The 23,594-nt window shown below is 41.2% G+C and overlaps 2 protein-coding genes and 1 long non-coding RNA gene across 11 annotated transcripts; 2 read left to right on the plus strand and 1 right to left on the minus strand.

The window, feature by feature from the left end:
* Positions 1-258: 258 nt before the first annotated feature.
* Positions 259-14,940, plus strand: taf1 (TAF1 RNA polymerase II, TATA box binding protein (TBP)-associated factor). Of its 8 annotated transcripts, none has more exons than XM_026181358.2 (41): positions 259-586; positions 952-1,066; positions 1,204-1,327; positions 1,398-1,514; positions 2,415-2,534; positions 2,709-2,953; positions 3,051-3,266; positions 3,366-3,608; positions 3,689-3,929; positions 4,106-4,213; positions 4,294-4,461; positions 4,570-4,697; positions 4,916-5,023; positions 5,107-5,280; positions 5,386-5,559; positions 5,711-5,815; positions 5,915-6,115; positions 6,200-6,341; positions 6,547-6,677; positions 6,755-6,835; positions 6,920-7,069; positions 7,158-7,277; positions 7,443-7,618; positions 7,710-7,939; positions 8,034-8,241; positions 8,683-8,854; positions 9,029-9,240; positions 9,339-9,447; positions 10,598-10,696; positions 10,792-10,969; positions 11,071-11,138; positions 11,258-11,380; positions 11,476-11,568; positions 11,669-11,753; positions 11,844-11,911; positions 12,658-12,774; positions 13,040-13,147; positions 13,505-13,600; positions 13,698-13,926; positions 14,039-14,210; positions 14,446-14,940. In XM_026181358.2, exons 2-41 carry the CDS (start codon positions 953-955, stop codon positions 14,663-14,665), a joined length of 5,973 nt encoding a protein of 1,990 aa, XP_026037143.1. In that variant the 5' UTR covers positions 259-586; position 952; the 3' UTR covers positions 14,666-14,940. The 8 variants fall into 8 exon arrangements, with proteins under 8 accessions (XP_026037143.1, XP_026037146.1, XP_026037145.1 ...); XM_026181361.2 differs by having other exon boundaries at positions 8,683-8,848; XM_026181360.2 differs by having other exon boundaries at positions 7,710-7,933.
* A 410-nt stretch (positions 14,941-15,350) lies between these two features.
* On the minus strand, positions 15,351-23,442 carry LOC113030189 (SLAIN motif-containing protein-like). 2 transcript variants are annotated; one of them, XM_026181368.2, is made up of 8 exons: positions 23,145-23,442; positions 19,711-20,165; positions 19,319-19,455; positions 19,098-19,217; positions 17,894-17,983; positions 17,565-17,807; positions 17,025-17,162; positions 15,351-16,901 (listed from the first exon to the last, which is right to left on the minus strand). In XM_026181368.2, the coding sequence occupies exons 1-8, from the start codon at positions 23,172-23,174 to the stop codon at positions 16,633-16,635; spliced, it is 1,482 nt and encodes a 493-aa protein (XP_026037153.2). In that variant the 5' UTR covers positions 23,175-23,442; the 3' UTR covers positions 15,351-16,632. The 2 variants fall into 2 exon arrangements, with proteins under 2 accessions (XP_026037153.2, XP_080163619.1); XM_080307493.1 differs by having other exon boundaries at positions 17,025-17,165.
* LOC145431538 (uncharacterized) lies at positions 18,589-19,666 on the plus strand. The gene is made up of 2 exons (XR_013911884.1): positions 18,589-18,809; positions 19,427-19,666. It is a non-coding gene; the product is annotated as an uncharacterized LOC145431538 (long non-coding RNA).
* Positions 23,443-23,594: the final 152 nt, after the last annotated feature.

The raw sequence follows: 23,594 nt of genomic DNA on the forward strand, positions 1-23,594 counted from the left end.
GATTAAAATGGGCTACAACACAAAACCATAAAACTGTAGTGAATAGAGTATGAAGTATAGTCGAGACTGATTCGTTTTATTTTTATGGAATGAGTACGGGCAAAAATTCAATATCATTAAATTTATTGTAACTTAATACTCAAGCGCAAAGAAAATGACAGACGTTTGCGAATTACTAGTGAAAAATAGTGTACCTTTTGTAGCGAACTCCACTAATTCCTAGGTTTTAGGGAGTACCTGAATGCGTCACATTTATTCATCCGGGTCACTGGGACTTTCCGCAGTTTGGCTAGTCCAGTCTGCAGATCGCTGCAGTGCTTTACAGTAATGCAAATAAAAACAACCCTTACCCGAATATGTATATAATGCGTTTAATGAGTTAAAGTGTTTATTGTTTGACTTCGTAAAGTTAGTCTAGGGCCAGGGTAAAATATGTTTAAGTGTACGGATTTTAGTCACCGTATTACAAGTTGTTTTGTCTAGCTAATATGAGCTAACTTACTTAGCCTCATCTATTAGCATTCAGAAGATAAATCGAGCTGGCTAAATCAAAAGCGTACAAAATCTAAAAAGAACTCAACGAAAGGTAAGTGGCAGTTGACTGGAGTTTTATTTTATTCACGTTTTACAGTCATAAGTTCAGGCTAGCTAACTAATATTTAGGTTAACTTTGTTTTGATTGTAGCGCAGCTAACCTAAAGTTAACAGGGTTCAGGTCACAGCTCATTTCTCATTTGTTTTAAAAATAAATGACAAAAAAACAGATTGAATGATGTTACTCTCTAATCTTGCGATTTTTTTTTGCTACTAATAAGCAATAGTAGGGACACTGAAATAAATATAGTACGTCTTGGCAGTAAAATGCAAAGAATTACGGAAATCAGTTTATGAAGACCGAGGAAATTAAATTAGGAGGTCCAAATGCTTAAACTCTAAATGTTGTCCTTGTAGGATGTCGGACTCGGACAGTGACGATGATCAGGATCGCCCTTTTTCTATAACTGGCTTCCTTTTTGGAAACATCAACGAAGATGGCCAGCTAGAAGATGACAGTGTTTTGGATAACGTAGGTGTTTGTGATACGTTTGTCTGCAGAAACATTTAGTAGCACGTTTAAGCTGGCAAACTTAAATTTTCTTCAACAGCTGTCTGCTTTTACTGTTCATCGAAATGTTTTGTTTCTGTCTTATTTCCTTATATCAGGAGTCCAAAAAGCATCTAGCTGGTTTGGGTACTCTGGGTCTGGGCTCACTTATTACAGAGATCACTGCCAATGAGGATGATGATAAGGAAGAAAACAGAGACCCTACCAGCGTGGATGCGGAAGGTGAGGTCACATATATGAAGCAAATTAGGAGCAGTATTGTGCAAAGTTTAAAATAATTGACCTTCTCCAGGTTGGGTGAAGAGCACTGAGGATGCAGTTGATTATTCTGACATCAGTGAAGTTGCTGAGGATGAGACAAAGAAGTACCGTCAGGCCATGGGGTCTCTGCAGCCCAGCAGGAAAACAGGTGATCAGCAATGTTACAGCTCTTACAATGCTTAACTGTGGAGACAATGAGGCTGGTATTGTTTGTACTTTGTCAGTAGATGATCAGTTAAAACAAATCTTTTGAACATTTTATGTCAGTTGAGGAGTTTATGACATTTTAACATCCTTAAGGTGGATGCAGTCTTTGAAAAAACAATTCGGATATTAGATTTTTCTAACACTTACACAGGTAAAGGTTTGTTAATTAAGTTTGTAATTAAGTACGCCTCATGTTTCAGTGGCTTGTGGAATCACCTTTAGCAGCAGCAACTTGAGATAATAATCTTCTGTATGACTTTCAGTGTCTCACATCATTGTTGAGGAATTTTGGTTTAGTCTTCGTCAGCACGTTCCTTCAGTTCATTTAGGTTTGCAGACATGCTCCAGAATTTCAATTAGATTTAGGTCTGGACTTCGCAACACCCTGATTCTTTTCTTTTGCAACAGTTCTGTTTTAGATTTGCTGCTGTTGCATGAGCCATTATTGGGCCAGCCTTTATCTGTCACACAGATGGCCTCACATTTGACTTTGGAATATTTTGCTGTACCGAGGAGATCACGGTTGACTTAATGACTGCAAGATGAGGTGTTTGTGCTAATATGTTTTGTTTGGTTTTGCCAAACATGGAACTGTGCATTATGGCCAAATATCTCCACATTTGTGTTGCACGGTCTGACCTTGGGGTGAGTTTTCTGGGACATCCCCTCCTGGGTAGATTATGGCATTGTGTTAACACACAACTGAAGTCATCAGCCAGTTACCCTTTTAATTCCTATGGAAACAGTAAGGATGTACTTAGTTTTTCACATGGCTGCATAGTCCTGTGTTTTTCCTCATGACTATGTTAATAAAAAATATTTTCAAACTCTTTATTCCTAGACGATGAGGATGACTATGATGCTGATTGTGAGGATATTGACTCTAAGCTCATGCCCCCTCCACCACCACCAACTCTTCCTACATCTAAGAAAGAGGAACCCTCCACTCAGAGCACAAATGGCAAGTACATAGTTGCTTGTGATTACTTCGTAAAAGTTTAATTGGGTTTGGATTAGTCTTTCTCGCAGAATGTATTATATTAAATTGCAATACATGTTTATTTTGATCAAATAATTTTCATCACAAACTTTGATGACCTCTACTGCTCAATTGATTTATTACTGTCACCTGCAGCAGTTGGGGAAGATGGGGATGGCATCATCCTGCCTTCCATCATCGCACCATCCTCTACAGCAGATAAGATTGACTTCAGCAGCTCCTCAGACTCTGAGTCAGAAACCGACCGTCCTTGTCAGGGTTCAGGGGCCGGTGGTTCTGCGGACATTCTCACACTCCCTCTGGCTGGCATCATGCAGAAAGATGCTGCCAAAGCGTTGCCAGGTGTCACAGAGCTCTTCCCAGAGTTTAGGCCTGGAAAGGTACAGCATCTTTATTTACACATACTTAAGGTTCATTTTTATCAACATTTTAAATTGAAGGAGATTATTAAATCCATTTCCTTGAATGTGCTGGCAGGTGCTCCGGTTCTTGCGCCTGTTTGGCCCTGGAAAGAATGTGTCATCGGTTTGGAGGAGCGCCCGCAGGAAAAAGAAGCGAAAACATAGAGACCATCAGCCTGGGACACCTCCTCCAGAAGGAGAACCATCAGAACAAAGCCAGGAGAAGAAATCTGGATGGGTTTATGAGTACGCTCTTCCTCCTCCTCCAGAGCAGTGCCTTTCTGATGATGAGGTAAGTCTTTGCTGCATGCTTGAGTAATATCAGCTCTTAGCAGTTTTTTCTCAGTATGTCAGGTTAATCAGCACTTTACATTCATTCTGCTTTGTCCAGATAACCATGATGGCTCCAGTAGAATCAAAGTTTTCACAAACATCTGGTGATGGGGACAAGGAGACAGAGTCTCGGCCTAAAGTAGCAGAATGGCGATATGGTCCAGCCCAGCTCTGGTACGACATGCTAGGGGTCTCTGAGGATGGAAGCAATTTTAACTATGGGTTCAAGCTTAAGGAAATGCAATCCAGTGAGCCTCAGAAGCAGGATACGCCTAATGAAATTACAGAGACTTCTCAAGAGGTATGCAGATACAGACATCTCTAGCAAAAGGAGGTAAATGATACTGATCATCCTGCTAAAGTTGTGAAATATATCCATAGGTCCAGATGCAGGAGGACAATGACATTGTCGATGGTAATGATGATGATGATGAAGATAAAGACAGAAAAGCTTTGGAAAATGAACTCTTCCTCATGGTGACTCAGCTGCAATGGGAGGATGATATAATTTGGAACGGGGAGGATGTGAAACACAAGGGTACCAAGACTCAGCGAGCCAGTCTTGCAGGATGGCTACCCTCTAGCATGACCCGTAATGCCAATGCTTACAACGCACAGCAGGGTAAGATAGCTGGAAAAATTCAGAAGTAAATCTTTGTGGGTCTTTTTTTTAATGCTAGCAGAATACAGTACTGTGGTGTGCTATTGTTGTACGAACATTGATAATTGATGGTGGAGGAGTCTGGTGTAATATTGAGTGTGTTTAAAAAAAGCTCTAATATCTGTTTAATTTTAAAGGTCTGACAAGAAGTAATTCTCAACTGGTCCCACCTACACCTCCACCCATGCCCAAAGCTGCTTCGATTTCTGGTTCGAAGCGGGACAAAAACAGCCACGATAATCAAGGTCAGTTTACGCTTTTGGTCACATTTCAGTCCTTCCTGTTTCAAGATAATTTCTCACTGTTTGTTTTTGACCCATTACAGCCTCCCAGGACGAAGACTGTCTTTGGTTCTCCATTTTTCCTATTGATAATGAAGAGTTGGTATACGGACGCTGGGAAGACAACATTATCTGGGATGACCAGGAGATGGATCACATGCTTGACCCACCTGTTCTTACACTGGATCCCAATGATGAGAATATAATTCTAGGTATAGTCAAAAATCTTTATCTGCCACTTCTTCTGTTATGTTTTCACTTGTTTTAGGCTTTTTTTTTTTTTTTTAATTAAATCTGTGTTATGCTGCTCTCACTTGAAGAAATTCCTGATGAAAAGGAGGAGACTACCTCCCACTCGCCATCAAAAGAGAATAAGAAGGAAACTGCAATCAAGAAGAGCCGCATCCTGCTGGGGAAAACGGGCGTGATAAAAGATGAGCCACAGCAGGTATGGGAAAGGCAATCTTGATAATTTGGTGCTGATTTGTACCGGAGATGTGGTTTGTTTGAAGAAAAAGGTGAAAATATCTAAGAGGGAATAAAAAGGGCTACATAAAAAAAGCACGACTGTAAAACGGAAATGCTCAGGAACATTTTTACACTTAAAAAATTGGAATTATAGAATAGCAGCACTTTGAGTGCTATGTATGCTTTCTCTCAACACAGAACATGTCCCAACCTGAGGTCAAAGACCCCTGGAATCTGTCCAATGATGAGTTCTATTACCCCAAACAGCAAGGCCTGAGGGGAACCTTTGGTGGCAACATCATTCAGGTAAATGGTAGTTTATAACAGTGAATATAAAGCTTAAAACAAATTGTGTTGTGTAATATGAAAACTTTTTGTCTTGTTGACAGCACTCCATCCCAGCCCTGGAGCTGCGGCAGCCCTTCTTTCCCACTCACATGGGACCCATGAAGCTTCGCCAGTTCCATCGTCCAACTCTGAAGAAGTACTCATTTGGAGCTGTGGCTCAGCCGGGTCCACACCCTGCTCAGCCTCTGCTCAAACACATAAAGAAGAAGGCCAAGGTATGTCCTCAAGCACTATTACACTGTGAGTGTAGAGATAAATATGTAGTGTTTAAATGTTGTCATTTTAGTGTTGATGTGTACTGAATATATAATCTTTTATAGATGCGAGAACAAGAGCGACAGGCAGCAGGAGGTGGAGACATGTTCTTCATGCGGACCCCGCAGGACTTGACAGGCAAAGACGGAGATCTGATTCTGGCTGAATACAGCGAAGAATACGCCCCTCTCATCATGCAAGTTGGCATGGCAACCAAAATCAAGAACTACTACAAAAGAGTGAGCTTGACATTGGATTTGTATTGTACTAACTTTGCACTTATGTTCTGCTCTGCTGAGAAAAGTGATTTTTAAAACATGATGAAATTCACCAGATCATCAAATTGTTATTTCTCACTCAATATTATGACGCTGTTACTGTGCTTTTCAGAAACCTGGAAAAGATCCTGGAGCACCCGATTGTAAATATGGAGAGACTGTGTACTGTCACACATCCCCTTTCCTGGGTTCTCTGCATCCCGGACAACTTCTTCAGGTCAGCACCGTATCAGCGAAATAACCAGATCTGTGCATATATATAAAATCTCTGTTCTGTGATCATGGCAAACTGTATGATGGTGTGCCTTTTCCTCAGGCTTTCGAGAACAACCTCTTCCGTGCTCCAATCTACCTTCACAAGATGCCCGAGACTGATTTCTTGGTTATACGAACACGACACGGCTACTACATTAGAGAGATTGTGGACATTTTTGTAGTTGGTCAGGAGTGCCCATTGTTTGAAGTTCCAGGGCCGAACTCCAAACGAGCCAATACTCACATCAGAGACTTCCTTCAGGTATTTTTATTTATATATTTCTTTTTTATTTAGAGCTCGGCTGTTGTCTGCACATAGCTGACCTATCACTTCTGTGTTCTGCAGGTGTTCATTTATCGCTTGTTCTGGAAGAGTAAGGACCGGCCGCGGAGAATCCGCATGGAGGATATAAAAAAAGCTTTCCCCTCACACTCAGAAAGCAGCATCAGGAAGCGACTTAAACTGTGTGCTGACTTCAAACGCACAGGTAGACTTCACACGTTTGACTGTGTCGATTGTTTAGTGATGATCATCATGGATTAGACTAACTTGTGTTGAGTCGGGGAAATATTTGGGGCATAAAAAGATTCTGTGCACTTTGAAGTTGCATGGGGTCAGCAGTGCGCGTGTGTGTATGTGCGCCTTGAAATGACAGAGTGATGAAATGATTTGTGTGCTTGTCCTCATGGCAGGAATGGACTCAAACTGGTGGGTGCTGAAGCCTGATTTCAGACTGCCAACAGAAGAAGAGATCAGGGCCATGGTTTCTCCGGAGCAGTGTTGCGCTTATTACAGCATGCTGGTAGCAGAGCAAAGGCTGAAGGTAACAGCTATTACCTACATGTATCTTCATTTGTATTTATTTAGTGTCTGTTTCATCAAGTTTTTTCACCCCTTAAGGATGCTGGATATGGTGAGAAATCCTTCTTTGCTCCAGAGGAAGAGAATGAAGAGGACTTTCAAATGAAGATTGATGATGAGGTATCAACTGAAACTCTTCCTCACAATAAAGTTAACTAATACAGACTTGAGATGACTCCATGCTGACTCTGTGTCACCCTGCAGGTGCGGACAGCTCCTTGGAACACAACCAGAGCCTTCATTTCTGCCATGAAGGGAAAGTGCCTGTTAGAGGTTACAGGTGTGGCTGATCCTACAGGGTGTGGAGAAGGTTTCTCCTATGTGAAAGTGCCCAACAAGCCCACTCAACAGAAGGTCTGAGTGTCTGAAGTCAAATTCTGCCGCCTCAGCGTTACTTATATGACATGTAATGCTGACAAGTTTGTTTCTGGTGATTTTGCAGGATGACAAAGAGCCACAACCAGTGAAGAAGACAGTCACAGGGACAGATGCTGATCTGAGGAGGCTCTCACTGAAGAATGCCAAGCAGCTGCTGCGCAAGTTTGGTGTGCCAGAGGAGGAGGTGAGACCAGGGTGATGTTCAAGCACTTTAAAGAGATGCGAGGCATTGTCAACCTTTTTCCTGATTAGGTTTGATCTGAACAACCAATAGAAACACAGAAAAGGCTTTAGTTTTAAGATTATTTTTAAAGGTTCTAAAGTGATCCTGTTTTTGTCTGTGTGTCAGATCAAGAAACTGTCACGTTGGGAAGTTATTGACGTGGTCAGGACCATGTCCACAGAGCAGGCACGCTCAGGCGAGGGACCCATGAGTAAGTTTGCCAGAGGGTCTCGTTTTTCTGTTGCTGAACACCAGGAGCGTTACAAGGAAGAGTGCCAAAGGATCTTTGACTTGCAGAACAAGTGAGTTTCCAGTACAGCATTATGAGTGTTTTATTCAGGATCCTGCCTCTGCACACTTTAACTTCTGTATCTTATTGCACCCCCACCTCAGAGTGTTGGAGTCTACAGAGGTGCTCTCAACAGACACAGACAGCAGTTCAGCAGAGGATAGTGACTTTGAGGAGATGGGTAAGAACATTGAGAACATGCTGCAGAACAAGAAGACCAGCACCCAACTTTCCCGTGAGAGGGAAGAGCAGGAGAGGAAGGAGCTGCAGAGGATGCTGATGGGTGAAGAGAGCGATCGTGACAAGGGGCGCAAAGAGCGGCGCAAAGGTATATGTAAGTGTCCTTTTGTGATATTAAACACAGTCTTAATGTTAAGGACAAAAAATTGAGTATATAACTGTGAACTTTACTTCTCTTCACTCTATAGCCAGTTCCTTGTCCACCAGCTCCCACAAAGATGATGACACATCCTCCGTCACCAGCCTGAACTCCTCGGCCACGGGACGCCGACTCAAGATCTATCGCACCTTCAGAGATGAAGACGGCAAAGAGTATGTGCGCTGTGAAACTGTGCGTAAAGCTGCAGTCATCGACGCCTACACCAGGATCAGAACCACCAAGGATGATGAATTCATGTGAGTGTGACTGTAATTAAAGTCAGTTTAATTAAAAAATAATTATTTGGTTCTTGGAGGTATCCCATCGGACTGGTTCTGTATTTATTGGTGCTATTATGTAACAGTTAAAATAAAGTAATTTTGACCCAGCAAAGTCTATGTTTATAGAGCTGTGGTTAACGCACAGAAACCAGTGATACCAGTGATTATGACTCACAACTTTTTCACGACTTTGTTTAAAATTCAAATTAGTTTTAATATTTTTGATACATCTGTTAAATATGCAGAAACCTTTTCTTGTTGGTGTTGTATGGTGTAACCAGAGGATTAATCTAATTCATGGGTATGGATTAAATTACTAAGAAGGAAAAAAAATGGACTGTCACTTAACTCAGACCTCTTTTTGTAAACCTGTGAATGTTAAAGGTCCTCGTTTTTCTTCTTTAAATCTTTTTGCAGACGAAAGTTTGCCCTCTTTGATGAGCAGCACAGAGAAGAGATGCGGAAGGAGCGCCGGCGTATTCAGGAGCAGCTGAGGAGGCTGAAGAGAAACCAGGAGAAGGATAAGATCAAGGGGCCTCCAGAGAAGAAGACCAAGAAGGTCAAAGAGAGACCAGACCTCAAGGTAAAAGTAAGCTTGCCGATTCAGTACTATATGCCTTTCTTTCACTTTTTCCTCACAAGCTTCATGGTAATGCACAAAATTCAAAACCTACAGCCAGTTTTCCTTGAACAGTTCTTCTACTTATAATATAGCCCTGCTAGATTATCCTCGTGTTCCTTAATGTTTTCCTCTTTTCCCTAGCTAAAGTGCGGTGCATGTGGCGCCATTGGACACATGAGAACAAACAAGTTCTGCCCACTTTACTATCAAACCAATGCCCCACCCTCCAACCCAGTCGCCATGACAGAGGAGCAGGAGGAGGAGCTGGAAAAGACAGTCATCCACAATGACAATGAGGAACTGATTAAGGTGGAGGGCACCAAGATTGTGCTGGGCAAACAGCTCATTGAAAGGTATAAAAAATTAGATTTAAATTTCCCATGTTTTGCAAACTATGTTTTACTCATTTGCTACATTTACAATAAATGGATCTGTGTCTAATTTGCTACAGTGCTGATGAGGTGCGCAGAAAGTCTTTGGTGCTCAAGTTCCCCAAACAACAGCTACCAGCAAAGAAGAAGAGACGTGTAGGCAGTGCAGTCCATTGTGACTATCTCAATGTAAGCATCCTTATACAGATTGTTGCCATACAACATTATGATGATGATGATGATAAAAACTTTACAAATAAAGGTCTTATATATTTATTCCTACATTACACACATCCATAAACACGTTATATGTGAACACAAGCCCAAAATAACGTATGAAAGACTAGGGAGAAGCTAACCTATAGATCTGAGTTTTCAGCTATCACTAATTAGCTGACCCGAAAGGCTTACAGCAGCGTGCCCTGCAAACTCATTCTTTTCTATGTTTTGTGCCACTCAATTAAAATTTTGTGCGCCAATTGGGGAGCATAGAAAGTCAAGCAGGGTGCACCGGCCAGAGCAACAGAAATTTGGGTCATTTGCTTGACCTAGCGGTTAACACAGTGTATGCCACCTGTGTGCATGCTATTTCCTGTGTGAAAGGGTCTTGGGGAAATGCTGTTGTAAAGTTTAGGAGCTACAGGTTGAAAAGAGTGGTTTCCACTGGATTTAAAATAAGAGTGTGGAACACTTGAACAGATGATCAGAGAGGCTGGCTGCTGTTACAAGGACTCAGCAAGCCTTCTTTGTAGGACAGGGGTGTCAAACATAAGGCTCGGGGCCAGAATTAGCCCGGCAAAGACTTCAATCTGGCCAACTGGACGACGCTGGTAAATGTGAAGGATGCATAGATTTTGAGCTTTTATCTATTATTTAATAAGTTTTAGAGCCTCTCTTTTGATAAAGAAGCCCCCTCAATTCCCATTCATACTAGAGCAAAGTAATAGATAAACAATTAAATGACAGAACATTCCTGTTTTTTCACCATCTGCTATATAATTTATTAATTATATTTTATTTTTTTACAGTGGGTTCACAGAAAAGCAATACATTATCTTTGAATTAACAAAGTCTTTTTATTTTATAATTACAGGACAGTCTGGGTAATGAACTACAAAAACCTTTCTGTAATATTACACATTTATAGTGTGTAAAATTTCCCTGGTCCAGCCCACTTAAGATCAAAGTAGTCTGTATTGGCCAACAATGTAAAATGAGTTTGACATCACTGTTTAAGGGCGTTATAAGTGAATACAATTGTAAAATGATCTGAATTTCACTGGATTGAAGGTGAGGGTCACTTTAATAGATGATTTAAGTCTTCTTTTTCTTTTTTCAGAAACCACACAAGGCCATCCACCGCAGGCGCACAGACCCCATGGTGACCTTGTCCTCTGTGCTAGAAAGCATCATCAATGACATGCGGGATCACCCCAATGTAAGAGGCGTCTACAACACGTTCACTTTACCTTAAAATTCTGTTTTTTGTTCCTATCCAGCTTCACCTTTATTACATCTACCTCTTCATTGTAGACATACCCGTTCCACACGCCAGTCAATGCCAAAGTTGTGAAGGACTACTATAAGATCATCACGCGGCCCATGGACCTGCAGACACTAAGGGAGAATGTGCGCAAGCGGATGTACCCGTCGAGGGAGGAGTTCCGTGAAGCAGTGGAGCTTATTGTCAAAAACAGTGCCACCTACAATGGTAGAGTTACAGGAACACACTTAACAGACTCAGCGTGGTTTCAGTGAGATTTCAAACCTTCATCAGTTCGTTGAGATGGCTTTCTGTTTTTGTCTCACCAGGGGCAAAACATCCAATAACGCAAGTTGCACAGTCCATGCTGGATCTGTGTGATGCTAAACTGAAAGAGGTGAGTGGATGTAAACATCATTGCCATGACCATGATTTGGTCCCCCCCCCCCCCCCCCCCCCCTTTTTTTTTTTTTTATTAGTTTCCTCATCAACTGTCAAATCTGTGTGTGTTTGCAGAAGGAGGACAGGCTGGTGAGGCTCGAGAAAGCCATCAACCCTCTGCTAGACGATGATGATCAGGTGGCCTTCTCCTTCATCTTGGACAACATTGTAACCCAGAAAATGATGGTGGTTCCTGATGTAAGTCACCTCCTTCAGTCGGTTTGAGAACAGTGATCAGTATAGAATCGGATAATAATCTAAGGCTCGTTCTTCCACTCTTCCCTTCTTTGTAGTCGTGGCCATTTCACCATCCCGTCAACAAAAAGTTTGTGCCGGATTATTATAAAGTTATTGTGAACCCCATGGATCTGGAGAATATCCGCAAGGTGAGAGGCTAACAGGATGTCAGACTTACCTAGAGTCATTTAATATTGGCAGCAGCATGAAGAAACACCCTGTTTGTGTGTCTGTGTTTAATTTCAACAGAACATCTCCAAACATAAATATCAGAACCGAGAGACATTCCTTTCAGATGTCAGTCTCATCCACACCAACAGCATCAAGTATAATGGTAAATGCTTTTATGGATCATTTTACCTCAGCATTTAATTTATCTTAAAAGAAGTTTGACTAACTTGACTATCTTGTGTGTCTTTGACAGGTTCAGACAGTCCTTACACCAAGACAGCTCTCGAGATTGTTAATGTGTGCAAGCAGACTTTGGCAGAGGTGTGTAGAGGATTCTTAGGGTGTTTTCACACCTGTAGTTTGTTAATCCTGGAGCTGTTCACACTGAGAAAAATTCAGATGAACTCCAAGCAAAGTAAAATGTGTCACTACAAACCACATGACAATTTTCAGTCTGCTTTATGGCCAAATGTGTCTGGGCTGGGAGCACGTTTATCCAGGTGCTGTGTCATTTCGCAGCTAGTTGCTAGGCCATACAGACTTTCGCACATCTATAGTAGCCCAGAATACAAAGCATACATGGCTACAGGAAGTGGTTTTTAGCTCAACTTTTGCAACGTGCACCTTGTAGTTGGGTCAGATTGAGGTTGCCAAACAAGCTTCTCTGGAGTTCATTTGGAACTCCACACCCGAGTGCAATTACTGTGTTCACATCCGCACAACCAAACTGCACCAAAGTGGAAAACAAACCAGTTTAATTTAAACTAGCTAAACACTGCAGGTGTGAAAACACCCTTACTTTGCCCTTTTGAAGTTAAATAAGGCTGAGTTTGATTGAGCAGTTTCAAAGCAAAGTTAGGAGCAAATCAAAGGCAGTTTGACTCGTAGCTTTAAAAATGTTGCATTGACACAGAGTGGAAATGTGAAACCCGGGTGTGTAAAATCAGACTGTGAAATATTTGGAGTAATTACAGAATTGTGTTGCTTGTAATGTATTTTTAACAGATCTAAACAAGAAGAAAAAAAACAACCGCTTTAGAAATAGTCACCAATTATTGTGTTTGCAGTATGATGAGCACTTGACTCAATTGGAGAAAGACATCTCTACTGCTAAAGAGGCAGCTCTAGATGCAGCAGACCTAGAGAGTCTGGAGCCAATGACGCCTGGGCCATACACACCTCAGGTAAGACAGCATCCAGGGCCTAGTTCCTTTAGGCCAAACCAAGTACTCTAAACTTTTGTGCGTGCAGTAGCTTCCTTGCCACTCCTTGTATTGCTTCTCCTTCACTTGTGCTTTGCACTAACTCTCCTTTCCAGACTTTCACATTTCATTTGTACAATCTAGTTTCTTTACCGTAGTGTCTTCTTTTTCCCAACCTGTTCTCCTCCTTCGTTCCTGCCCTCTTTGCCGTGTCTCTTTGTCCGTGTCTCTGTGCGGTGTTGGCCAGCCTGCTGATTTGTTTGACAGCGGGGCTTCGGGGAGTCTGCCCAGAGAGCCCAGCAGCCTTTTCTCTGAAGGACCTCTAGTGGGTGGTCCAGAGAAGAGAGGGGGGCAGGTATGGAGAGACAGAAATAAGTCTTGCAGCCACATGCCCACCCCTCTTGTATCTATCCTCAAAGCATCCCGCTTCAGTAGGCATTTCTGTTGTACCACCTTCCACACAGGTGACAGTTTTTTTTCACCCTTGATTTGTTACCTGTCTGTGTGGCTGTTTTTACTCAAGTACTGCAGACCTGTCTGATTGATGTCTGATTGAGGCAAAGGGGCAAATTCATACTGCACTTTGACCTGATTCTGCAGACATTGTCCAGAGATCACATGTGAAAATATCAACAGTAAACACCACAGTAAACAGTGACAGGCCATCTTTTAGACAAGTTTGTTTCCTGACCCTTTTCATTCTACCTCTCAGGGACGGCACAGCAGAAGACCAGGGGAAGAAGAGTCTGATGTGGATATTGAAGGCTTTGATGAGGATGACGATGGCAAACCCAAGACTCCTGCTCCTGTAAGAAATACAGATTTACTGATACTGAGCACATACACACAGATGTAAACTGCCTCCGTTCTTATTTACCTCATGTTTTTGTGACCTGTGTCTGAAGGCAGAGGATGCAGAAGGAGATCAGGAGTACGAGGACGATGACGAGGAGTTGTTGCTACCTCCTCGCAGGCGGGTGCATGACCAGGATGACGAGGAGGAAGAGGAGGAGGAAGAGGAGGGCGACGGAAGATCTAATCGCCCAGCTCAAGCTAGCGTGCTCTATCAGGATCTGCTCATGTCGGACGTAGAGGATGATGCCAGCGAAGAGGAGGGTGACAACCCGTTCTCTTGTAGGTTCACAATTATTCTCCAACGTTCAGAATCTAAATAGCAAAATCTGGTGGACACAGAATGTCTTTTTCTCTTGTAAAATGTCCTGATGAAATGCGTCTCACCCTCCAGCCATACAACTATCGGAGAGCGGCAGTGACTCGGACAGAGAGGTTGATGTGCGACCTGCGCCTCCACGGAGAACTCAGGAGACGGCCCGCATGGGCATGGAGCAGGACGAAAGTATGATGTCATACGAAGGGGATGGGCCTGATGGGCCACACATGGAAGACAGCAATGTCAGGTACAGCAGACCAACTGACCACAGTGAAAACATAAGAATGTAAATGATGGCAGTCTCCTTATCACAAAAGTGCATCTGGAAATGAGGATTTTAATGAGGGAAAAAATGACATTTAAAGCTTAATTTTCATTGTCATGAAGTATTTAAATAGTTTTATCGTATGCATATCTGTACCACTGAATCATTCCATGTCCTGATGTTATTTTAAAATCTCTTTCCTTGGTTTTCATCTCAGCTACGGCAGCTACGAGGAGACGGAGAGTCAGAGTCAGATGCAGCCATCTAGTTTGGGAAATGGAGAAGAATACGGCATCAGCGAGGAGGAGGAAGACGAAGAAGACGAGGCACGGAGGAGAGGCCCAGCTGTGCTCTCTCAGGTCCAGCTCAGCGAAGATGAAGAGAGCGAAGAGTTCAGATCTATTGGGGGCGAGAGCGACATGGACTCTGACAATTAGCTTCTTTCGATTTCTTCTTCTGCTTCTTTTGCTCCAGAATCACGAAAACTGAAACAGTTTTAAAAATGAGGAAATGAGATCTTAGGTAAATATGTGTACAGTGTTATTTTGTAAATGACCGTGTTAAACCAATTGTAGAAAAAAAACTGCACCTTGTAAATTTCAGTTTGTCTTTTTATATATGGTTTCTTTGTTTTATCCCATTTTGCTTCAGTTAAATGTTATGGAAGCTTCTTTCCATCACTCAAAAAATAAACATTTTTTACCACCTGTCAGTCAAAAGTTAGTTACTTTAGAGAGTTGACTTAATCAGAGGTTTGAGTTAATATGCGATAATAATCCATTTTGAGGTCAACCAAAAACTTTGGCCAAGCAAAAAGTGTTTGGGGTTTCTTTCAGTTGGTGGGGAAGAGCTTCCACAATATCCCAAATTCACAATAAAGGAAGAAAAAAATGAAGACACAATTTTCTTTGTTTTTTTCTAATACTAAATAAGCTGTAGCTCCTCTTTCTCAGTTTTGCTTATTGAATGAACATAATTCCAGTAAGAAGTGATTGAGAGGGATTCAGATCCATGCAGTTCAACTTCCCTTTTGATATGTTAATATTTAACTCGTGTTAATATTTGTCCAATCCACTAGTCATTTATCATCAAACATAAAGTAAAAGCGATGGAAAGTAATCATTGAGGTGGAATATGACAGGACTTTAATGACTGTGGTTACAGTTGGAAAATTGTTGTAGATATTTTGACACACCAACAAAAAACAATTATAAATAAAACAAGCGCAAGCTGATCAAATAATTACACTTCTGTATGCATTTCATTTTTCTCAACTATGTGGTGTTCTTATAGTGCCTGACGTTTAGTGACACACTGGAGCTGCTGTTAAGTGAATTCACGAACAAGGTCATAAACACAGTGAACAGCAGAGGGTACTCCAGCACACACTGAATGTCAGGTTTCATTATCTCAGCTACTATAACGCACTCATTTATTTACTATTACCATGATAAGCATCTGCACAGTGACTTTTGTCTCCTATTTTAATTGAAAATGAGACATCATTAATAAAAAGAAAGGTCAATGTAAAGTCCACTGGGCCCGAGCTGACATATAGGAACATAAAATGGAGAAATACACCATCCCCTACAAACTCAAAGATAACTCCATGGCAAGTGCACAAGCTGGTGTTTGGGTAAGGATTCGGGTTACTCTGAAAAATCTAGGAGAAATATGTCAATTGGGTTAAAATAAATCATGCTCAGCGATACAAAAACATTAGCAAACAAAGGTGGCCTCTGAAGTAGTGAAGCTGCACCAACCCACATCTCTGTTTCCTGGAAACGCTTTGTTTGTGATGTCAGATTGTTTAACAACTCCAACTACTACGTAAAGGATACCCGTTTAGTGTTTCGTACTTGACGATGACAGACGGCACACTTCCTGTTGCAACAGCTCTGCAGAGAGCTGCTCATTCAGCTCATCGACCACACTGATGTCTATATTCATACTTGTAATCTATGCATGGTAGTTTGTGTACATGAGCTGTAGCATGCTTGCAAAGCCACTGATAATACAACCTACTGGCTCTACTGTCAGTATTTCTAAGATGTCTCATATGGGTGAATTTATAGGATATCAGTGCTCCTTACTTTTCTACATTCCTGTGACTTTAACACAAAACTTAAAAACCACATGATTTAGAGCACTGTGGTTGTGTCTGCCTGCCATTTACCAAGAATCTCTTACTGAGAAAGATGAACTAGATCTTTGCACATGTAACTGAAAAAGCATATGTTTGCCCGGAGCAGCATACCACAAAGGATTCTAATATAGGCCCAAATTCTTTCACAATCTAAATGTATTCATGAGATTGCAGAGGCTTATCAGCCACAGAAGTAAATAATTACATTGCATCACATAATTATTATTTTATCCCAGGTAAACCCACAGGGTAAATCTTTTATCTCTGAACAGGCAAATTTCTGCCCCAAGCTACAGTGGTTAGCCTCTCAGGTGAGGTAAAAACACGTCTGTGGACAGACAAGCATCCTTTAGCAGACTGAGGAATCCGGCAGGGGCTGAGCGAGTGAGACCTGTTCATCTTCTTCACGGCCGCTGTCCGGACTGATGAGCTTTTCATCGACTGCAACAAGCTGCCAGAGTTCAATGAAGCTGGGGAAAATGATGGCAACCAGCAACTTAAGCCCTCCCCCTTGGCAGATGACAGATCTGGGAAAGAATGAATGAATTAAAAAATAAGAAAATGGCTCACATGTAGTCATTAAGATGCAGAGTTTCATATTTTGCACATATTTTCTGGTTAAGAAATAAAAACAAATAACTGATCTAAACCTGATGGAAGGTAAGCGGTTTGGTCAGCAGGTTGGCAGTCGTCGATGTCTAAACTTCGGCTGTTCCTAACAGCCTGGAGGGAGCGGAGGCTGGTACGCAGGGGCGACCTCGTCCTGCCTGGTGATGCTGCTGCTGCTGCTGCTGCAAAAAACACACTGAGCTCACACCGAGGTAGTATAACCTCTAGCATCTGCTGATGTTTTGGAGCTATTTTACAAAAAAAGTTTCTCAAATGAAATGTGGAAAATGCACGACATGTACCATAAGAGAAAATCAAAAATAGGAGTTCTGCCTTGTGTTTTACTCCTTCTTGTTATGTATTTTATATCTTGTTTGTACCTCACTGTCAACCTATATAAAGCTGTCTGATGAACAGAAAGCTCTCAGCTTCAAAAACTGTTGAGACCATGTCACAAAGAAATAAAAAGAAAGAAGATCCTATCAGTCGTCTACAGTGAGTAAATCTCACTGTAATCCTTTCATAGCACAAGAAAATCAATCACTTACACTGACAGTATAAACATGCCTGACTTTGTGTACCTTGGTTCTGGGCGCGTTTAAGCAGCTTGAATTGGGTGACTTGTTGATGAAGTCTGGATGGTCTGGGACTGTGGCAGCACTCCTTAACTGCTGATATGGAAGAAGTTTCGGATTTATTTCCTGGAGTTGAGTAAGCAGTGTTTTCACCAGTGGTGTTAAACGAGGGTGGAAGCATCAATGGAGCCTCAGGGTTTCTCCTCTGTGAAGCAGTGGAAGGCATGGAGATAAAGTCCTGCCTCAAACCTGAAAAATATGTACATGTTATTGACTCTCAATCAAACCTTTAAGTAGCATGCTATATCACTACAAATATTTTTTTCTATACTCACTGGCTTCCTGCAGTTGAGCCATGATGCGGACATCTTGTAGCCTGTAGCTCTTTGTTACGACATCGAGGGAGATGCTTGGCTCACTGTGACCTGTGATTAATAAATTCATAAATTGAAGACATGCACTTCAGTCTCTCAGAGGAATACCTTTTTTTTTGTTTCTACTTTTCTGTGTGCACAATATCCTCAGGAAATCAGGAAGTGTGGCTGTAATTACTGTACGTCATATATTGCATATACTGCTGAATTTTTGCAGCTTGTCAAATATACCCGAGTCACACTTGAGGAAGTTGTGCCTTGTCTTATCTCAATTATAACAACCACACCCCCAAAAGATACCCAAACAACCAAACTGCGATGAGGAATAGATAGAAAATGACCATAAAGTCTTACAGAGCAATATCAAAGCATAGACCCAATATGCAATACAAACAAACCACAAATTATATATGCATGCTGTCTATTTGCTTTATGTCTTTGTGTCTTAATCCTCTGACAGATTTTTAAGCTTCATCATTTTTTTTTCCACCAGCATATTCATCGCTTTAAGTCAGTTAACTCTGAGCTGACATAAACACACATCTGCATGTGAATATCCAGAATCTGCAGCAGGGAAGGGGACAATATTTTGTCAACTGGAAGCTTCCCACTTTCTGTTTGTAGTTCATTCGTAGTCCGAGTGCTACTGACCAATCACAGTTGAGTAGGTAAGGCTACAGGCAAGTCAACAGTCCCCGTGGAGACCAAAAGAGGGATCACATTTCAACAAAATGCAATCTTTTGAACAATCTGCAACTAACTGCACATTTATCATCTGATGACAAGCATTTTGTTTATTAGCTTTATTTAAAAAAAAAAAATCTATCTTCACTGATGACCAGGACAGAAGAAAAAAATCCACAGTTGTCCCAAGAAGGTAAGTCGGCAGACTAGCTGATGGGTTACTAGGTTGTGTTTGTGCTTTTTTGTGCATGACCTGACACTGACACAACACAAGGCTGCACATGAAACAGACAGTTAGTTAACGAACTAAAACAACTGACATAAATTAAAGCTAACTTTATCCAAAGCTTATAAAAAAACTACATCATGTGTAGCTGTGCTGGAGTGTAAAGGTCATCTGTGTGTGTAGAAAAGAATGTAAGATAATGACTCAGGTTTCATGGTTGAAGTTCAGAGTATAACTTTTTAAAAAAGATATTACCTGAACTGTCAGATGTATTTGCTGCTGCACTGGCAGAGGTTTTATTCACAGAGGAGCCCACAGGGACCCTGGCAGCATGATAGGAAACTGCAGGACGTTTGTGGAGCTCACGTCTTGATCCTGACAATACAAAAAGTGAATGCCATTAAAGGAATCCTCTTTTATATCAAGGATATTTGTAAGATAATGAGTGTGTGAGTGAGTCTGTAGCGCTTGCTTGCCTTGATCCAGCATTTTTATCAGTGCACGGCATGCAGCTTCCATCTCAGGGCTGGGATTATCAAGAACATGTCGACACCATTTAAAAGCAGATTCCTTTTTCTCCACAGACGAATGCTTCCTTGGAGACTCGTATAGCCTGTGAGGAATAAGACGTTACGACTATGTAAAGAAGAGATCTGTTCAGAAGAGCTTTTAATACTGAAGAGTGCTCAGATTGAACTGTCCTGAGAAGCAGCCACCTCAAAGTCTTTAACGTCTCTTTAGAAGTGCACAAATTCAGGTTCATGTCTCTGTCATAACTCAGACTAGAAACAAGCTAAATAAAATGAAATACTTCTACATCACAAGCTGCACTGTCAGAGAATATCACTGTACATCTGATGGCATTTACCAGCTCTCCTCATCCTGCTCTTCATCCGCTATGTCAAGGATTTCCACCAGGTCCAAAGCAGTCTCTTCTTCCTGCAACTCTTCACTGTCCCAAGAGTGTTTTTCACAGCTATAATTGTGCAACATCCTGCTGGTGGCACAGTAAGGCAAGGGTGGATTGCACCCAGATTTCAAACTGTCCAGTCTTATTCTAGCATCCATAGCAAAAGACCCACTGCTACAGCTTTTCACTCTTGCCGGTTCAATATCGGCCCAGATGTTGCAGTATGCATCTGATTTACCCTGCGGCCACAAACAGCTGCTTTTCAGATCACTAAAGAGAAAGTGGTGGTTCACACTTGTAGGTGGTAAATAGTATTGGCTCCAATCGCTCATCGTATGGTCCTGGAGTTCCATTTTCTGTGTGAAATCTTCAAATCTGCGTCTTTGAGCTCTCGTCCACTCTCGTCCACCAGGCTAAAGGTTGGTTTAAACACAACTCTTTTTAAAAATTGTTCTACACATACAGCAACTGTAGCTTGACTTTACCTTCTGCTGACCCAGATTTATTGAGTGGAGCTGTTAAGTATAGACACGCAACAGATTGGATGGATTTAGGAAAGCATCACGAGCTTATGTGGATTAGAATCCACGAGTTGGCATTCAGGATCACACCATCAAGACTTACATGTGCGGGCAAAAAGATGCTGCAACTATTTCTGTGATTTCTCAGATGAGCGCAACACTACTTTACAGGAAAGATGTCCTCTCTGTGTGGTCATTACAGCTGTATATACTGTGCTGTTGCTACTGCTGAATGTTTGCAGTTAACAGCTGATCAAATGTACCTGAGGCACGGTAGAGAAAGTTGTGTTGAAAAGGGTGGTCAGATGCTCTCTTTTGTGCAGACAGATTAATAAGAAGGTTTGGGGTTTCCCTTACAACCATGTGAAGATCAATAACTCTCACTTACACTTGTGCATTTTTATGCAGTATGTTTGCAGAAGGCTAAGCCTTTTAGGAACATAAACCAACATCTAACTTTTTTTTTTAAAAAGAAGCAATAATGCAAATTTAGTAGCTCCACAACATCTGCCCTATAATAAATTTAACTAATGATCCTAGTATTTAAATAAAAAAAGACAAGAAAACAAAAGAATTATAAACCTGATTAAAGTGGAAAATCATATTGAGTCCATTCCAAATTATTTTTTTTAGAGTATCTTCAGTATACAGTCAATCACATACAGAAAGGTTCAAATTCTCTTATCATTGTTCGGTGTGATTAGGTGTGACATAAGTAGGCTATGTGAACAGTACAGGTGGGGCACATAAGCTCGTTTGTTGAGAAATAGTTCCAGCATGTTACGCCCCTGTGATTACAACTTGTTGATTCAACTTTTACAGTTTTACACTCAACTTTGGGGAGCAAGCCAGTAAAGAAGTTTCCTCCTGCCAAACTATGACGTCGCTGATAGCTGGCAAGAACTGGCAGGTTTACTTCGGCAAATCTGCTACATTTAACACTGATTTTTTTGTGCTATGGTTGGGTTAAGGGCAAGATCCAACCAAAATCCACCCAAGATTCAACCAAAGGCAAGATGTGAGATTAAGCAGGGTCAAGGCTAACTGGATTAAGTTGGCCTTCACCCTACTTTAAATTGCAGTTTATCACTTGTATCTAGAGAAATAGTCCAGATGTCATTATTTATCTTGATGGGCGACCGTGGTTCAGGGGGTTGGGAAGCTCATCTTGTAACCGGTTGCCGGTTCGATCCCCAGCTCTATCTGTCCTGGTTGTTGTGTCCTTGGGCAGGACACTTCACCCTACCGCCTACTGGTGTTGGCCAGAGGGGCCGATGGTGCGATATGGTAGGCTTGCTTCTGTCAGTCTGCCCCAGGGCAGGCTACAACAGTGGTTTGCCTCCACCAGTGTGTAAATGTGAGAGTGAATCAATAGTGGAATTGTAAAGGGCTTTGAGTGTCTAGAAAAGCGCTATATACATGCAATCCATTATTGATGATAATTTTAATTAAATACAGTGGATTTTGTATTAATACAACTTTATTTTTATTTTTTTAACTTTTATTTAGGTAGCTAAATAATTTAGGTGTATATCAGAATCAGAATCAGAATCAGAATACTTTATTGATCCCTGGGGGAAATTATTTTTTGTTACAGTGCTCCATTTTAAACCAACATTAAGACAAGACAGACAATACGCTAACTAAGAATAGTACAATATATACATATATATACATACATACATACATACATAAGTCACTTATAAATAAATATTTGGAAAAGAAACATGTGTAGTTGTAGCAGCAAACAGTGTGTTAAGTGGATGCGTTGTACAGGGAGATGGCCACAGGCAGGAATGATTTCCTGTGTCGTTCAGTGGTGCTTTTCGGTAATCTCAGTCTCTCACTGAACGAGCTCCTCTCACTGTACAACAAAGTAAAATGGGTGTGAGTGGAAAAGAACCAAAGAATTTTAAACGTACTACCAGGCCTGAGTTGCTTTCTTATATTCTTCACTCAGAATTAAGTCAGTATTTTGGTGCCTTTTAAGTTACATGTTGATGATGTACTTTGAAGGTGTGAAACAAATGCAAATGAAGAACATAACATGACGAAATGAACATTATAAGTTGTTGTGTCTGCAAAGTTTCATTCAGTTTGGCACATCTTTTAAGGAGGACATAGGGCATACACACACCATACATGTAGTAACATTGTCTTTTTTTTACTAATTTCAGTGAACCACCCTATTGAATAGCCCCAAAAGCGACGTACAGCTGTGTTTTTGAGGGTGAACTGAGAAGCACAGTAATTATCAGGTTAAATCTATTGTCCTTATAGTTTCTAAAATTCAATTCAATCAATTTTACAAAGCATTTTTGTTGATAAGTGTCCCAGTCCAGTCTATTCTCCTAAATTACCCATTTGGGTACAGTTATTTATTCTCGACAATATCACAACCCATGTGTGGCACATAGGTGAAGATTACTTATGGAGTTTAGCATTAATTACATGTTAAATCAGACCAGTTGAGCAAGACTAAACCATAGTCACATAGACCCCCACACCACACAATAAGTATCATATCAACCTCTTGAAACCAACTCCTGCTGTTGGTCTGGTTCTTTGGGTTCATTAGCCTGCACTGGTAATAAAAACAGCCCTACTCCTGATGGCAGCTCAATATCACAGACATGTCAACTCTGAAAATCTATTAGATTAAAAACACAACACACATATGGTTTCTAATCAGTAATTTAAATAAGGGTTAGGGGTATAAATATGTGCCCTGCTTGTTGGATTAACTGAGCAAAAGAACCTGGTAGCTCGTAAAAAAAACCCCCAAAACCCTGTATATTGCAGAAACTTACATACAGATAAATAAAAACTTAGCAGATATAACGTAACCTTGTGTTAGCATCTCTCACTTACCGGTAACTGTGTGTGGCAGGAGGCTTTCATGTGCTGCTACTCTTAGCAAGAAAGAGACATTTATGAAAATTGGACAAAATAAACTTTTTTTTTGTGCCACACTAAAGAAAAATAAATGTTTTAACTGATGTATTTAAGGACCAGAATCATGTTTGTGTGCAGCTAATACTATGTAAGCGAGCCTTATGTTGATTCATTGATTTCAAAGTAGGTTTTTTTTTAAGTATACATCTTTAACTTGGTCTCTGTTGGTGGGCTGCAGGAGCACACAGAGGTGAGGTCAGCCTTTGATGGTATCTGTCAGACAGGCTCAGGGCGTACACTGCAGAAAACTCAAATTAATGTAAAGGACATGTAAAACAAAGCACCGAAACACTAGCATAGCTATCGATACTCCTCCAGTTGCCGCCCAAAGGTACAGGAGAAGGAGTAGGAGGTGTCTTCCTCCTG

Source organism: Astatotilapia calliptera, chromosome 10 (genome assembly GCF_964374335.1).
Source record: "Astatotilapia calliptera chromosome 10, fAstCal68.1, whole genome shotgun sequence".
Lineage (NCBI taxonomy): Eukaryota > Metazoa > Chordata > Actinopteri > Cichliformes > Cichlidae > Astatotilapia > Astatotilapia calliptera.